Source organism: Homalodisca vitripennis, chromosome 2 (genome assembly GCF_021130785.1).
Source record: "Homalodisca vitripennis isolate AUS2020 chromosome 2, UT_GWSS_2.1, whole genome shotgun sequence".
Lineage (NCBI taxonomy): Eukaryota > Metazoa > Arthropoda > Insecta > Hemiptera > Cicadellidae > Homalodisca > Homalodisca vitripennis.
In genome coordinates this window covers 175320212-175338368 of record NC_060208.1, presented here as the reverse complement: position 1 = coordinate 175338368, position 18157 = coordinate 175320212, and the positions used below count along the sequence as shown (strand labels likewise).

General features: G+C 31.4%; 1 protein-coding gene across 6 annotated transcripts in view; it reads right to left on the bottom strand.

The window, feature by feature from the left end:
- Positions 1 to 683: 683 nt before the first annotated feature.
- LOC124355064 (optineurin) overlaps positions 684 to 18157 on the bottom strand; it is a 91645-nt gene continuing 74171 nt past the window's right edge. For 3 of the 6 annotated variants that reach the window (XM_046805979.1, XM_046805978.1, XM_046805982.1), the window contains 2 exons: positions 17271 to 17307; positions 4439 to 4796 (listed from right to left, as the gene is read on the bottom strand). In XM_046805979.1, coding sequence (XP_046661935.1) covers positions 4671 to 4796; positions 17271 to 17307 — 163 coding nt within the window. In that variant the 3' untranslated portion in view covers positions 4439 to 4670. Of the gene's footprint in view, positions 2524 to 4438; positions 4797 to 17270; positions 17308 to 18157 lie in introns of those variants that run through there. The other 3 variants (XR_006921736.1, XM_046805980.1, XM_046805981.1) reach the window with 3 other exon arrangements.

Below are 18157 nucleotides of genomic sequence, written 5' to 3'. Positions count from 1 at the left end.
ACCCGCTACATTGTCCGTACGTACATGTGAACAAGCACAAGCCATCGATCCTCTGCAGGACAACCAAGTCAGACAGTATCCAGTAGAATGTGTTGCCTGAAATCCGTTTCAGTGGGAATGATCATCATCTCAAAACAATTGAAAAGCAAATTCGCTGTGCGTTGTGTTCCAAAACAATGAGGAAACGGTGCAAGACTTGTCAAGTTGGATGCCATGTGCTTTGTGTGGAGGCTTTTCATACTCCTTAAGGAAGTTATCTCTAACAAAATCCTTTCTGATATGTAATGTATTCATAAATACTATAGTGGAACAATAAAAATATTCATTATTTCATTTTGTTCAAAAATTTAATTATGAGTACACTGTGGTCTACTTCATCGTCTCCATTCATTTTATAATACACTGTGGCCCGCCCCATTATCTCAATTGATTGAACTACCCTGTGGCCAACTCCATTGTCTCCATTCATTTTATAATACACTGTGGCCCGCTCCATTATCTCCATTGATTGGACCACCCTGTGGCCAACTCCACCATTTATTTCCATTCAATAGTGTGCACTGCGGTCTACTCCAGCATCTCCATTCATTGTTCATTGTAGTTGTTGTTGTTGTTTTTTTTTTATATCCAACTCTTAAGATCTAAAGGTAAATGCATAAAATGGGTAAAATAATGAACAATTATACAATTTAACAAGTTTTATTCTTGAAATATTTTCTCATACAAACTAAATGCCAGCTATAATAATGTTGTGATAAGTTTCGTTGACAAGTTATCTGGCGCTTACTAATGTATAATAACGATAAAATATTTATATGGATTGACAATCAATTCTCTTGTCAGGTATTTCATGGTAACCTCAGACATTACGTACAATACCTCATTAAGAGTTTTTACTTGCAAACCTTAAATTGACTATTAAAGCAGCCTAAACTGCTTTGGTTGCATAAAATTTTCCTTCAACCACACTATTCACTATTTCATGAGTAAATGAAAAATAACAAACACGTGAGGAACTGAAAACAAAAAAGCTATTTTGACACATTATTTATAAATCTATAATACATATTTTACCATTTAAGTAGAAAGAAGGAAAAAATTATCCAAAATGATTTTTTTAAACTCTTGTGAAAAGTATAAAACAAGTAATTCTAAATGATAAAAAAAACTATGAACAGTTTTAGATCAGAAACAATTTTAGCTGTTTAGCAACTAATATAACTTTTATTTTTGTTTCACAGTGACATTTACTTTTTATTGCAGTTCAATCTAGCAAGTTAAAAAAATATATTTTACTTTCATTTTTTAAAACATCTTTATCTACTCATAATAAGATTAAATTTAGCATTAGTATAACTGTTATGGCAGATCCCATTTCTGAGCTGACCTAATGAGCAAACATAATGTAAGTAAAAATATATTTAAAGTTTCAATGTGCCATTTTAATAAATAATAATAAGGATGGATTTTCTTACAAAAATAAGGTTTTGGTATAATAAATAAGATTAACACGTTATACATCAAATTAATCTTCAGTCTACTATATGCTCAAATAAAAATGTTGAATGGTTTACACAAATGAGCTATATACATTGGCACGTTTGTTTCTAACTATAAATTCTTCAGTAAATCATAATAAACCATTTTTATAGATGTAGAAAGAGATAATTTCCCTACTAATTTTAGTTATACACTCAAATGAGTGAAACTGCTATTAACAATAAAAGGCTTAACACTGAAAATTTTAAGCAGCATACGTTAAAAGTAGTTTAAATACCATTATTGTATTATTTTCTCTAATACAGTAGACTGAAAAGTGACTTGGAAAAAATTACTTCAGTAACAAAATAGTCAGTGTAATATTTTTAATTAAAAGCCGTCACGATTTTATCAACCATTAAATCTTGAATTGAGTAAAAAAGATGTATAAAAAACTAAAAAAGTACCAAAACAACTCTATATTTATTGAATTTAACAACTGTTAGACAAACAACTAAATGCTAACCGGGAAAAACAACACTGACTGGATCAAACTTAATAAGAATCACAGATTGCAATATGGCAATGGAATCATTGAAATCAATTAGAAACACAAACAAGCTACATACAACTAATTGACAAATGTTGAAAAATATAGTTAATAATAAAATTGAATAACATTATTTATTATTCAGTCAATATGTAATTAATATTGAAACATCAGTACATTTCCACTACATATTGCAACACCATATTATATGTTACAAAATGTGAACAAATCTAATTTCTAAATTGAACTAATTTTTATGTGACCAAAGTTTTAAAATATTACTGATTAGAAATAACAGTTATAAGCAAAACAATGTGTTAAATAATGCAGTAACTAAACTAAAACCATTGTGGCCAGTCGCAAATGATCTAATCTTGCAGGCCCCAACATGCGATCACATGTTGGTGGACTTCATCCAGAGAGTTGAACGGGAGATTGCAAGTGGTGTTGGGACAAACAAACTGCTTGGGTTTGGGCCTTAAATTGGAATTTCGCTGTGAACATGCAGGGGTGAAAATGTTAAAGCAGTAAATGAAAGTGGTACAAATAAGCTTAACAAAAATAGTGAGAAATGAGACAAAACACGCCAAAATGACAACAACAAGCTAACAAAGCAGAACACCAACTAAAAACATCAAGCAATATAGGTATTAGTTGTGCTCATGGGGTAGGAAAGGAATAGATAAAATAATCGAGAGTCTAAGAAAGTTATATTAACTTACAACACAAAAATTACATGCCAATATCAGATTTAAGTCAACTAGAAAAAGTAGAAACAATACCTTTACCAAGTTACAATGTAAAGATACTTTTACTTTAAAAAAATATGGACCTAAGCCTTTATAGTATGATAACATCCAATTTAAATTCAAATAACGACAACATTGATCAAATAATTTTAAATTCTTAAGAATCTAGAAAAACACTTTTGAATATCAAGTAGACAACATATCAAACTATCTAACATTAAAATTCAATGCAAAAAAATATAGTCTTTTATCTACCTATATTATTCTGTCACATTATGGATATCTGCATGAAATCTATACTTGAAATTTACATTAAAATTGATTTCCAGCACCATTTTAAACTACCCTGATCTCAGCTGTGGTACTGAGGTATTCTTGACAGACATTAGTTGAATATTTAAATATTAGGATTAAAGATTATATTGGTAACAGAGGTTTAGCCAAGCAGCAAACAAATAGAATATCAATTACATAAATGTCCACTATAAATGAGATATTTACATGGAAATTTGGTCTCCAAGCAACTGGTAATTGAATTACTGAACACAAATTTCACCGCCTGAATGAAACGGTTTCGATTAGTGTGATCACCCAAGAATATATAATTGGTTAAAATCTTAAAACTACTAAATTTACTTGCAACTAGTAGATGACGGGATTACACAAATATATCATATACGGTGTTAGTGGTTAGTGCATGTTCACCATAACCAGCCCTATTTGCTTCTGTATAAAAAGCAATTTGTTTATATGTGTGCACTCTACAACTGGGGGTGTTAGTGTAAATTATTCGCTTCCCTCACTGTAAAAAGTCTAGTAAACAATAAAAGGTGGCCAACAAAATCACAGTGAGCAAAGTAATAGATAAAAAAATGTGTTAACTCTCTTTTCTAATTGGTTTTATTGACCTAGGACCTATTGAACCTAGGTCAACTATATTAAAATCAAAATAACATATTCTTTATTCAAGTAAATAATGCTTATATGCATTTCAATAGTGCTATTACTTTTTAACAAAGTCTTGAAACAATACTTCAAAAGAACTAAAACCAATTTGTAAAATTAATCCAAAGAAATATATTACAGAAATTATTTAAAAACATGCTGCAAAGATGATAGATACGAAGATTTAATGACCCTTCCTCAAATAAATTACTGAAACACAAGATGCAGACATCAACACAGAAAATATAACAAATTGATGAGTTATAGAACTCCTGATTAATAATGAGTATTCTTCATATTTATTGTTATATGTACACACATAAAAATCAACCATTAAAAACTTCTACAATCAAATGTACCAGAAGATTGAGTTTCATTGAGGACAATTTATAAAGATTACAAGTAAATAACTACCTGATATCCTTCATTCTAGAAGTAGATCAAATTGATTAAAGAAATATGTTGTCATCAAGTTAAAAAATAATTAATAAATCAGTACATTTTCACAAAATTTAGGACATGAAGACCGTTTTGTTACAGTGTAGGTTACAAATTTGTACTTTCTTCCAAACACATGGGAAAGACCTGAAGACAGTAAAGTTACTTTAAGTTGTAGCTGCAACAGTTACCTTGTCTGCATCTACTGTGTTGTTACTAAAAACAAATAAGAGAAAGAGGTTGCTGTAGGTAGAAAAATAATAGCCATCCAAGCATACTCAGTGAGGAAAAATATACAGAACAATTTATATGAAATAAAAGTATTACATTTACAATGAAGAGTTTGTATAAAAAAACCTGTTGTTAAACTCAAACTACTAATATTATCATAACTCAAAATTGGTGAAAAACATAACAATGAAGGTTAAGAACACCTGTACCACCAGCCAAGGGTATTAACAAGTCACAGCCTCTTCGATCTGTAGAAAGGGAGGGAGAGGGATAGAGACCTAGTCGTCAAGCTTAAGACATGTGATGACATGAAGCTGCAGGGGATCCACCGTTGTGAATATCATGTTGCACTCTGGGTTCGGACAGAAATACCTCTTGGGCGCTGGAATGACATCATCTTGTGGCTAGACATGTCAAATATCAATGTCACATCAGTGTTGCCATTAACATCACAGACATATATGTAACAGCTAAAAACCATTAGTGGTCTAAAAAAAATAATATTTTTGATACAAAGCTTTTATCTACTTAAACGATTATCAGATGATATAAAAATTACTATATACCTTGATAATAATTTTTATATGGTTTTGTAAAAATGAGACTTACACAACATAATAAAATAATTATTTATGTAATCATTATCTTTCTTGATCTCCCTCACGGAATTATTTGTAATGATGTCAGTTATCTTCAGAAGATATCAAATCTTTTTTTTGATATCATCAGTGTCTTTTAGTCTCTCCAGGAAAAACAATCAACATTGAATCATTGAAATATCTAAAATTTGAGTCTAGATCAAAATCAAAAGATTAACATCATTTAGAAGGCACTGAAGAGAATAGTTCAGAAGAAAAACATTTGTATGACCATAATTAAATGGTGACCATATTATTTGTCTTAATTTTTGTAAGTGAATTTAATTGTATTAATTCAAGATATCCATTTTTAGTTCTCAATCTAGTTTAATTTCTAAAAAGAACTATTCTCCAGAAATTCCATTTGTGACAATTAACTCAACTTTAGGTATTATTTTTCATTTCTACAATTTTCGTTGTCTTTTAATAATTTTTACTATCTTAGAAATGTAATACTATGACATATTTTAATATGTATTGAATTTCACTTGGTCTTCCCCACTGCCACTGCTAATGTTGAAATCAAGTTGTTGTTTCTCAAGAACAAGAAGTCATAGTGATAAGATTTTTTATGAATATTTAGAGAAGTTTCAATAAAAAAAAACCAATATAATCTTATAAATTTACATCTTTTTCAGAGTGATAAATTTAAAACACATAAGAGCTGTTAAACAGAGCGTTAATTCAATGTTCAGTCATTTGACAAAAATAAATATAAAATAACTTTTTCATTACGAGCGGTGAGCTAGTATATATATGCACACTGTATTTGCTGAGTGACCTTTTGATGGATATTCCCTTTATGTAGTGTCTAATTGTATATTGGGCAAAGTCTTGCTTGTTTGGTTGTTCATGTGCTTTTGTGATTCACTCACTTTCTTCCACTAAAATCCGTACATTAGGTCCCCACCTTCCCCCGCCACTTTCCCGCTGTTTTGCTGGGGCCTCACACCATTCCTTCCATCTGTCCGGCCCTATTGTGTTGTCAACAATTGACAGCTCAATCTGAATGCTTGTTCGACGCATTGTATTTTTCTGCTCTTAAGTTTCGGAACCGTTTTTCAAAGTAATTGTTTAGAATGGGTTCTAAAGGAACTGGCCCTGACTTCCGGTAATGTCATAGAGTGGCTGAACAAGACATAGGTTGTGGACATATGCTTAAGATCGACAAGCGTATTACGTATTAGTATTGCATATTCTCTGTTATTTTGTAGCATATAATGCTATAAAATTATTTAAAATTGTTTGACACTAACCACTTAAATTACACCTGAATTGAAATTATAATTCAGCTTACAAAGGGATAAAAGGGAGAACTGCCGCTCCTATAACAAATTATGTTATTCATAAACTAAGTTTGATAATTCTCTTTGGAACCATATAACTTTTATAACTTATATAAGCCATTGGGGATTATATACTAACAAGATGCATAATAAATGTAAAATATATAAATAAATAAAAATTTCTATAATAATAACTAATAGACCTAATGAGAAAAAAATCAAAGGATTTCTAACTCTAGGGTTAATTTAAGTATTGTATTTTAAATAATTTTGCCAAATAACTGGAGGTTTTTTCTCCACATACTTTAAAAAATAAAATATAATATAAGGAATGGCTGATGAAAATAAACACGGAAAAGAAATGAACACCAAGCTGAGGTTTAAAGCTAAGAAAGCGTCCAAACATTAAAGACAGGGATAACAAGGAGTTTGATGACATGCCACTTGGACACACCACAGATGTACTGCTGAAATACAAGATGCATGCACCACTGCAGATATGTTGGGACTAAACGAGAAGTCCTTCACAATTCGTTCTTTGTCATGACTGCATTATACAGTGGAATCCCTGAAAGCTGACCGAGGACAGAATGACATAGTTATAGGGGAGGAAAAGACGGCTTTTGGGTACATATGAATATGGTGTTAACTTACAACATTTTTGTTCCTAGCTTTTATATCGTTGTGCATGCTCAATTTTATAACGTAGGATTTGTCACCCAAAGAAGAGACCAGAACTATTTCTCTAAATGTCGTGATTCCCTTATTGCAACAAATAACGATGGCAAATGTTTGTAATCCTTTTAAAGTAAATCATCGCCAATAACTTTAAATAAAGACTTCATTTTGTTTGTCATATGTGTAAGATATTTAAAAAATTTTGAAATACGAGAATAAAAATGTGTTTCCTAGTTCTATTACTATATTTTTTGCTATAAATCTTTTCTACAACCAATGCTATCCACTAGTCAGAATACATTATTTTATTTAAAACTCTTTAGTTTTTTCTTCACAACATTTTTGAGAAGGCTGATAGACGAGACAGTGGTTGGTAACCAATACATAGTAGCCATTTTCCTGAACATGTCTCAGATAATTTTTAGTTCAGATGGAAACATTCTTACGATGTTGAAAGATAATGATGAGTTCTTCACTGCAATGTACTGACAGCTTAGCTAATCATACATACATACTTCCTGTACATAATTTATGCGGTTGTTGATTTTATATTTGATACAACTATTGATTTCAAAATCATATGAAAGTTTAAAAAAAAATAAATATAACAACACTGTATTTACTACGAAGATTGAATTATTTTATTTTCAGGACAAGAAAGTTATTGATTATTCCTGTCACCTTTTAGTATAGACCATCTACCATAATTTTGTAAATGTCCCAAAATGATCATTTGAAAATCTTGGTGTATGGTTAAAACAATATGTAACTGCAATATAAAGTCACAATAGAGGTGAAAGGCTTTTGATTTTAAGGTGGTTTTAGAAAAGTTTACATTATAACAATCATATTATTTCATGGCTTATACATTATATTTCAAATTGGTTTTCAGCAAATAACTTACTTTTAAATAATGACAAAACTAAATCAGTTCGTTTAGTCTTAGGTCTGTTACAGCTTATATTGAGTTTGATAATTGTGTTAAGTTGTTAGACATGTACATTGATTGTAAGCTATCATGGGCAAACACACTGAGCAACTTCCATTAGGCTATATCATGTGATTTATCTCTTAAGACATCTTGTGAGTTGTGCTCCTAAACATTACATTGTTACTGTTTACCATGGCATACTTCAGTCGATAATTAGTTACGGCTTGATTTTCTGGCACAATGCCAGCAACTTTAAAGACATACTTTTGATACAGAAGAAGGCTAATCAAATAATTGCCAAGTGTAACTACTTGAAATCAATGAAAAATCCATAAGGCATGGTAATTGTGTTGATGTACCTTTTACAATATTAGAAAAAATAAGGTTTTGCCATTCTATAATGTGTATTAGACTACATAATATGTTACCACTTTCAACCAAAGATTTATTCTTGGTTTGAAGTTTATTTTTGACGATGGAGGGATTGTGAAGGAAACAGGATTTTTCCGGACATTTGCCATCGTTTATTGAAAAAAAATCAGTAAAACTACATTTCGAGATCTGCAATCTGATCTCTTTTTCAGGTAAATAACTAATCTAACACATAATTACAAACTAGGCTAAAATAAATATATCATACCAGAGCGTTGTGAAACGCCTAAGTCAGGAATCACCATGTTGTGTGTCAACTTCACTGATTCTAAAACATGCACTTAATACAAAACTAAACACAACACTAATTATTAAAACTGAACTACAGAATACAGGTCACAATGCGTCTGCATTCATTGAGCAACCACCTACGACGATGGAAGAATTGTGAAGGAAACAGGATTTTTCCGGACATTTGCTATCGTTCAGTGAAACAAAAAAATCAGTAACACTACGTTTCGAGATCTGCAATCTGATCTCTTCTTCAGGTAAATAACTAACCTAACACATAATCTCAGTCGTAGGTGGTTGCTCGAAGAATGCAGACGCATTGTGACCTGTATTCTGTAGTTCAGTTTTAATAATTAGTGTTGTGTTTAGTTTTGTATTAAGTGCATGTTTTAGAGTCAATGAAGTTCACACTCAACATGGTGGTTGTAATTCCTGACTTAGGCGTGTCACAGCGCTCTGGTATGATTTATTTATTTTAGTCTAGTTTGTAATTATGTGTTAGGTTAGGTATTTACCTGAAGAAGAGATCATATTACAGATCTGGAAACAAAGATTTATCTTTTAATCTCTTTAAATATAAGTTATATAGATGGCTGGCTGCTCATCTCTTCTATGGTATCTACAAAGTTTTAAACATGCCAAATTCAGAAATAAATGCTTTTTAAGTATGTTAAATATGTAACATTTATCTATTTTATTTATTAAGTAGTTTATTTATTTACTTTAAGATTTTATATTGATATTTATCAATGTTGTTATTATTTCAAAATGTTGTATAGCAAAATTTACATATCATAAATTATGTTTTATATTATCAATTTACTCTAGCCTAGTCCTACTAAGCAGTAAAAACATTATATATGACAAGTTATGATTTGTAACAGAAAATGATGACCATGTCGATATGTCGATTGCTATATGCCTAAAGACAATACAGATTTTGATTTGATTAATTACGGTGCTTTTCAACATGCTTTCATTGGTTTTTGACTGCACACTTTGAACTTTGTAGGTGGTGTAATGTGTTCCCCAAACTAACCCAACCAATGGTGTATTTCCATATAGTCCAATAGTTTTAGATAACAGCCCAACCAGCTATAACACTATTAGGACTTTACTGTATACAGGAGAACTAGGTAGTTATGGTTAGATACTTAATCCTTTGAGTGCCATGGCATTGGCATATTAGACACAGCAAAAACCTCGTAAAATGCCACCGTTGATTGGCATAATAATCTATATTTAGGTGATATTTAATATAGTACACAGTTGAAACATTCTTGAAATATAAAGATACAAAAATCAGACGAGCAATTTATCTAACATAGCAACATAGCTACAGCACTCAAAGGGTTAGCTAAAATTAAACAAAACACTGATAAGAGTTTATAACATCCAACAAATGTTTACGTATATCACAAGGAAATACTCAAAAATACAACACGACAATACAAATATTCCCATATTATTTCCCTATGCTTTTTACACAATCACTCTAAGACCATACAATAGAATAATATACAAGAGGACTGAAGTGAGACAACATATACAACAGATAGCAAATGTACATGTGCAGAAAAACGCTATAAAGATGCAGCAAGTTCATAAGCACCGATTATGAGCTAATCACATGATCCCCAAATACAATGTTGCCTTGGAGTTAATTTTCTCCCAACACTGACTATGTTAGAACCACAAATTGCAAGATAAATGTTACCTAATAAAAGGAATTCACAGAAATATAATTCATAATAGATGACAACTTTCCTAATTTTATGAAAACATTTGTATTTATAGACATAGTTTTTGAAATTATATAGCACAAATTAATAACTATTTCTAATCTCTAAAGAAAATTTAATAATTTCTAAGTAGTTGATAGTTTAAAATTTTGTAGAGATTAATTTCTAATTTATAATGCACTTCCAATATCAAAAGTATAAATTATCTGATAAAAAGAAACACATGTTTCCATGTTCCATCTTAATTCTCTGTTTTTACAATAAATTTAGAAGCTTTTACTTCATGAGTATGTTTAGCCTGAGATATTGAAATACAAGCCTTTATTAGGAAAAAAGCGATTAGGCCAATACCTATTTTTGAGACAATAAAATTCATACTTTTAAATAATAAAACTACAATAGGGAAAAATGTACATACATATAATACTAGATCACATCGACAAGTTGAACAACATAGATTGTGTTTTTTCGAAAAGAAAACTTCTTTTAAAGGAAACAAATTTTTTGACTGTTTACCGCAAAATATTAAACAAGAGAAAAATCCGAACAAATTTCTTAAATCATTAAAAATTTTTTTAATAAAATCTGCATTTTACTCAACTGAAGAGCTACTTACTCTAAGAAACCATTGAAATACATTGTGCTTTTCCCCTTTTCGTTTTATTCAAAAGAAAATTGTTAATGACTACTCTAATAGAACAGGTATGAAAGTTGAAAGAAGGTGAAAACACTTAATTTTAATATTTTTATTTGTAGGCTCAATGTTTGTATGATTGTTTGTAAAACCTGTATTTAGAACTAATGTTGTTCTGGCCCGAAGAAGGGGAAAACCCCTAAACTAATCTGCACGAACCTAGTTAAGAATGTGTAATTTTGTGTATAAAGAGGTTCTTGTTTTCTGTTTTATCTCATTTGTTTTTATTGTTCACAGACATTGTAAATGTTTAAATTAAAACCAATTACTTTGTTGACACTATTTCTTGTACGATATGTACATTTTTATGAAATAAAGATGTTTGATTGATTGATTGATTGGATTGATTGATACCTAATATATCCAAAGTTTTGGTTGATTCATACCTTAATCTAAAGACGCAACACAAATCAGTTACAGTTGTCATAAATTTATCATCCAAATCTACATAAATTTTCATAATGTAAATGCCCAAAGTCTATAGAAGTCCTGCACAAAACTAATTTTCAAGAAATGGAGATGCAACATTTCAAGAATTAATCATGGCCTCATCTGCCGGACAAACTGGAAAATCTCCTAACACCACAAAAATTGAGTGTCCTTCCATTTCCAGCTGCAGCAGAAAAAGATCAAGGTACAACTCTGATATCTGTTTAGGCTCATTGAAAGTTGAGTTCAGATTGAACCACTGTCCACCTAATTGTCGGATCGTGAACCAATGAAAGCAAGAATTGCAAATGAATGCCTTGATGTCGGCAAGGTTCTTTCTCAGAGCATTCAATCTTGGATCAGAACTTCTATAAGGCACCAGCTCCAGTCCCCACAATTGGAGGGCACTGTTGATAACTTGTACTGAAAAGTAACCAGTGTCGTCCATGTTTTTTGATCTCAGAACATTATTGCTGCTAGCTTCCAACTTTGTTTTCTCCTCAATATCCATCTTTCGGGCTATTTCAGCCAAGTCCACAGCGTTGAAGTGAGCACCTTGAAGCAGCGCATTAAGACAATGTTGAGCGCATAAATTTCCATATTGTCTTTCATGATAAATGAGTGGTTGCTTTAATATTGTCAAAGTTTCTCTATTCTGAAAAACAAAAAAACTATTTTACATCAGAATATTTCAAGACCTGGTGAGCACACAACCCCAAAAAAAAGGAGAATTATGAGGACACACAAAGACTGAAAGCTGATGACTATATAGTAACCATTATGATTGGTAGAACATTTCAGATAGTTAAGATCAGTAAGAATGAGAAATAATTGGTTATATAAATTCATTTGAGAAAAAAAAAATTAAAAATAATTAGGAGTATTTCTTGATTTATTAATTATACTTTACTAAAATCAGTACAAATAAAATCAAAAGTTGGACACGGTAAAATAGCGGTCACGACAACAATACAGGACAAATTAATTAACACTTGTACCCTATGAGTGGACTACCTAGATCACACTGCCCCTGTCTAGTCAACCTGTAATACATATTTAGTGCACTAAGGGTTAAAACTGAAAAAACTCAGCTGTAAAAACTTACAAAACCAAACTGAATAAACATTCCATTCATAGAACTTTAAAACTGATTTAAACAAATATACATGTACATGTGTGTGTGGGTTTTTTTTTTGTATATACAGTATGTATATTACATCTTACTCAAATTGTTAAGGAAACTAGTTCTCATTAAATCAAGTTAATGTTCAATAAGTCCACCTGACTTTATAGTGAAATAATCTTGAACGGAAATGAATTATTAGCAAAAGGGTCAAACAATGTTCACAGTGTCATGCTTCCAGCGTTTTCTCTCTTATCACAGCACACAACTCAGACGATCAAGGTTACAGCACCAGCTTTCACCATGGGAGAAGATGCATTTATTCCCTTACATGACTGGTTCTGGGGGAATGGCGTAACTCAGCAGAGATTCTAATGTCAATTCAGGACCGAAGAAGGATCAGTTATGTCCTTGGTAAAATGACATTAAGTAAGTTCAGACTGTTCTGTATGTGGCCAGTTAATGACAGCCGTCTGCCAAAGGACGTGCCTACAGACCTTTTCATGATACTTTGTGTCAATGTAGACTATGTATCTTCTCTCTAGCTTTCACCATCCCTGGTTAGTTGCATAGCAAGTTGCAAAGTTGTATAAGTAATCAACTTTTCAACTAAAATGCTTAATCCTGCCCAACAAGATTTTTTTGAAATCTGAATAATGATGTTTTCTTAATCACTCTAAATTTGTGAAAGTTCAAAAACTTGTAATTTATTAAATGTAACTATTTGGAGACCAGTCAACAATGTATAATGTTGTAAAAAATCCTTAAATGACATTGATACACCATCAATGTCCAACCATATTACGCTGACAATATACTGTCAATGTAATAACCAATTTTATTATATTTCAAATTAGATAAAGTGTATTTTTGGCTTTGCAGACAATAATATTGGTATATAATAAATATGAATCTTGTACGTTCATAAAACATAATTAAAAATTCATTATTGTATTGTATGGTATTAAGTTTTACAAAACAAAGTTATTCAGGAAAAATGAATTAACATTTATGTTGTAGAAGTGCAGTAACCTTTTGTTTATAACTGAAATTAACATCTTCATTACTGTATGGAGTTTTTAGTCAAACAGAATATAGACAATACGTTTTCCAATGGCTGGACAATAGATTAACAATACTAAATTGAGAAATCAATAAATGAAACAAAATAATCCAAGAACATTTAATTTGTTGTTCTACCTGCCACTTTCACACTGCATACAGAATAAAGATGATGTCCGTAATGTTAGTTCCAGAAATACAACAACAGATAGTGAAGAAACGTCTTACCCAAATTAAGGCCATACATAATAATGACATTTAGTTTTCTTACTTCCTATATTTCAAGCATAAAACCATCGTAATAGGTACAAGTCTAAAGCCAATTTGGTTGTATAAAAACATAAAACATTGTTTTTGAAATTGAAAGAGAACTTTTCCCTTAGGAAAAAATAAATTAACATTAACTGTGACAAGTGGAGATCGAGGTCGAAATGAAAGGCTATAATAGGAACCAAATATTTTTTCATACACCATATTATTTTATAGCTATAGTTACATCAGTAGTAAAGATAACAAAACTCAAATTTTCATTTTCAACCAAGTAGCCAGTCTATCTTATTCATAGACATTGCTTTCACTTTTATTTACATGTCTAATAGTATGGTTTAGGTTTACGTGTGGCATTAAAAAATTACTTGTGAAAAAATGTAATGTGTGATTTCCTTAACCTCTTTGATAATTTTCCAACTTGACTTACATCAAAACCAGTACAGCTGAAGTTCAATTTCCTTTATTTATCCTTCTCGATTCCATTAAAAACTAAGTTGTGTGCTTTTGCAATACAAATTGTCTCTTCGCTTCTGGACAATAATGACATTCTTATTTTGTCATGTATTTTCTTTCACATTATCTCCAAGGAAAGAAAATACTCTTTGTGTTATACATTTATATAGACTTTAATATTAGTTTTCTATTTATGTACTTATAAGCTGTAACACTTAGGAGTTAGTTTTTATTAAAGGTTGCGTGAAGTATTAAGTTGTACTTATCAATTTACCCAGGTGTCATTTGACAATTGTATTTATAAATTTAAACAGTTGGAAGCGATGTGGCTTGGATGTGTATTATGGTAGTGTATATATTATGTAACAATAAATGTTGTGGTTTATTGTTTAATGTTATTGCCAAAAGACCAATGAAACACAATTCATCATAGTCTAAGAGCCCGCGACGCCCAGGCATTCGTTATTTCATAAAAGCTGATAACTTGTCAGTATACGAGTACTATACAGGTATAAACGTACCTTGAGTATGGAGCCTGGGTCGCGATGGCTTCGGTAGGTAACAGGTAGTAAAGGTGAGTGAAATCACAGTTTCAATTCGTAATAGTGTAAAGCTCAGTTTTTATACATTTCAACATTAAACAACGATAGAAAGCTGCATGTGCGATGCCGGACACTTAGTATAGTTCCAACCCCCTGCCAGGAACCCCTAAAGTACAATTAATAAAAATAGTACTTTCGTCATATTATAAAACCTGAAATTTATATATGTTATTAGGGGAACTATAAAAAGATGTTTTCTCAGTTCCCAGACACTTTCTATGGTTCCTTCATGCAGCCAGGCACCTCAAAAGTTACTCTATGTGCGAGCGCGAGTGATATACATACAAGCGGGTGCGAGTGAGATGGTACGTAATGTCTACGGCGATCTTTTACTGCGCATCAGCTGTCTTATACTCCGAACGTTTGTTTGAATACATAGTAGTGTGAATGGTTATGCGTATAATAAGTGTATTATTATTTAAGAAATTTATTGTTTTTAAAATCGTGGTGCATTTGTAAAAAAGTACTATCATGGAAGTAGAAGGAGCTCAATTACGTTGCTTTGTATGTGACAAGAGTGACGGAAAAATAAATCTATTTTCCGAAGAAACATTAAAAAAGTGTCAGAGTGTTTTGAAAGCTCGAAAAAACATAGCCTCAAATATTCTAATGTTATTTTGCCAAAAGAATATACGGATGGAGGATATCACCGTGCATGCCACAAAACATTCACCGGGCTTAATAAGCAATATTTTAAATCCGAACCAATCAGTTCTAAAAACCAATCGACTAGTGTAGTTATTGTTCAACCTTCTACCTCGACAGAGCAACTCAACTCTCCAGTTACACTTTTGGAACCTGTAATAACTACACAACCAGCTTTGATACCTGATTCGGAGGCAGTACCAGGCACCAGTGGTCAAGAAGGCCTGACTCTTAATGAAGCAGACATTAGTCACAAACATCATGCAACGGAAGAAGATAATATTTCAATCAGAAGTGATGCTAGCGTACATGACTCTACAGATGTTTGTATATTTTGTACAAAAAAAAAGAAAAAAGTCAGGTCGAAAATGCTTCCACTTCATGCTGCTGAAACAAAAAAATTTACGTCTACTGTTTTACTTTCTATTGAGGATTTGAAGGAATACCAGGAATTATTTAAAAAACTCGAAAATTATTCTGCTCCAAAAATATACTACCACGCAGATTGTAGAGTAGCATTTAACAATGATATAGTACTGAAAAAAAAATCATCTAGTAAAAATCCATGGCATTTCCACCGGGAATTTCATAAAGCAGTATTTGATGACATTAGCAACGTAATCGAAGAAGACGTAATCAAAAAAGGGCGCTGTTTTCTATTAACACATTTACATCAGCTATATATGGATTCCTTAGAAAAGCTCTTGCAAGAAAATTCACTTGACATGAACGTAGCTTTCACAGCACACCACCTTGAAGAAAACATTTTGAAAATTCATTCCAAAACTGTACAATTTTTTACTATTCGTAACAAAAAACTAATGACTCCAAAATATTTGCAAAGTATAGACGAGACAATACTTGAAAGCTTACAGACAGAGAATATTTTACAAAAAACTGCATTAATTTTGAGAAAAGTTATTCTGGGAATAGACAAAAAAAATTACCCTCTAAAAATATTACAGACAGCATTTAATCACAGGAAAAGTATCTATACCGCAACCTTTATTGGAACACACTACTATGTATTCAAACAAACGTTCGGAGTATAAGACAGCTGATGCGCAGTAAAAGATCGCCGTAGACATTACGTACCATCTCACTCGCACCCGCTTGTATGTATATCTCTCGCGCTCGCACCTAGAGTAACTTTTGAGGTGCCTGGCTGCATGAAGGAACCATAGAAAGTGTCTGGGAACTGAGAAAACATCTTTTTATAGTTCCCCTAATAATATATATAAATTTCAGGTTTTATAATATGACGAAAGTACTATTTTTATTAATCGTACTTTAGGCATGCCTGGCAGGGGGTTGGAACTATACTAAGTGTCCGGCATCGCACATGCAGCTTTCTATCGTTGTTTAATGTTGAAATGAATAAAAACTGAGCTTTACACTATTACGAATTTAAACTGTGATTTCACTCACCTTTACTATCTGTTACCTGTCGAAGCCACCGCGACCCAGGCTCCATACTCGAGGTACGTTTATACCTGTATAGTACTCGTATACTGACAAGTTGTCAGCTTTTATGAAATAACGAATGCCTGGGTGTCGCGGGCTCTTGCTCTATCAATTACATAATAGCTTACACGATTTCAGAAACATTTTAGTTAAAAATTCTAATTGAGTAAGTCCCTTTATTAGTTGTAATAAACTTACCCTTGGTGTGGGAGGGGATGGAGTTTGCTCCTGCCGCCTGGAACAAATAATTTAGAATTACAAGAAATGTTTAATTTATATTGAACATTTTAATAATAATTGAACATCAACTCAAAACCTTGTCCATTCTCTTATATTAAGGAAATCTCTAGAATCACGCAGTGAATTTGACTGAAAAATTTAATAATTGTACATAAATTTGTTTCACCTTTTATGTGCTTACTAAGAAACGCTTATAAACAAGCTAAAATTCAACCATAGAAATCGAGACATTTCTCTAACTCTTCAGAGCTCTTTGTTTTAAATTGATTTATGACAATGGACAATTTGAATTGATAAGAGGTTTACAGATATATGCCATCATGGTTTGTTGCTATAAAAAAAACACGTTTTGAAGATTGAAATCTAATTTCTTACTGGTAGTTAACCACTGCTTCGGATGCAATTTTTAAAATCAAAGTCCATCAGAAAATTTTCCAGGAAAATGTAATAAAAATTTCATTCATTTAAAAAAAACAGAAAAGCATTAAAACTATTTTACTGTTGTCAAAGCAAATTTACAGTAATGTGATTAATAACGGTTTTATATGTGTAGTAGTATAATTGTTGACTCATACTTTGATTAAATTTTTTTAACATTACAATGGCTTTCCATTACAAATAACGTAGTTATTGTTTTAAGTACTGTTTTAATTACTATACTTGTTGGAGCCACCATCATTGTAGCTTTAGTAAGAAATTATATAATGCTTTATTGTTAAATTGCTTTATTTTGTAAAGTACCCCAACTAATCGAGCATTTTCAGTAATCCTGTCATACTAATCCTGATATAGGGCCTGATTAACAAGATACTACTGCTGTAAATAATTCATCTTGGTCTCTTAAG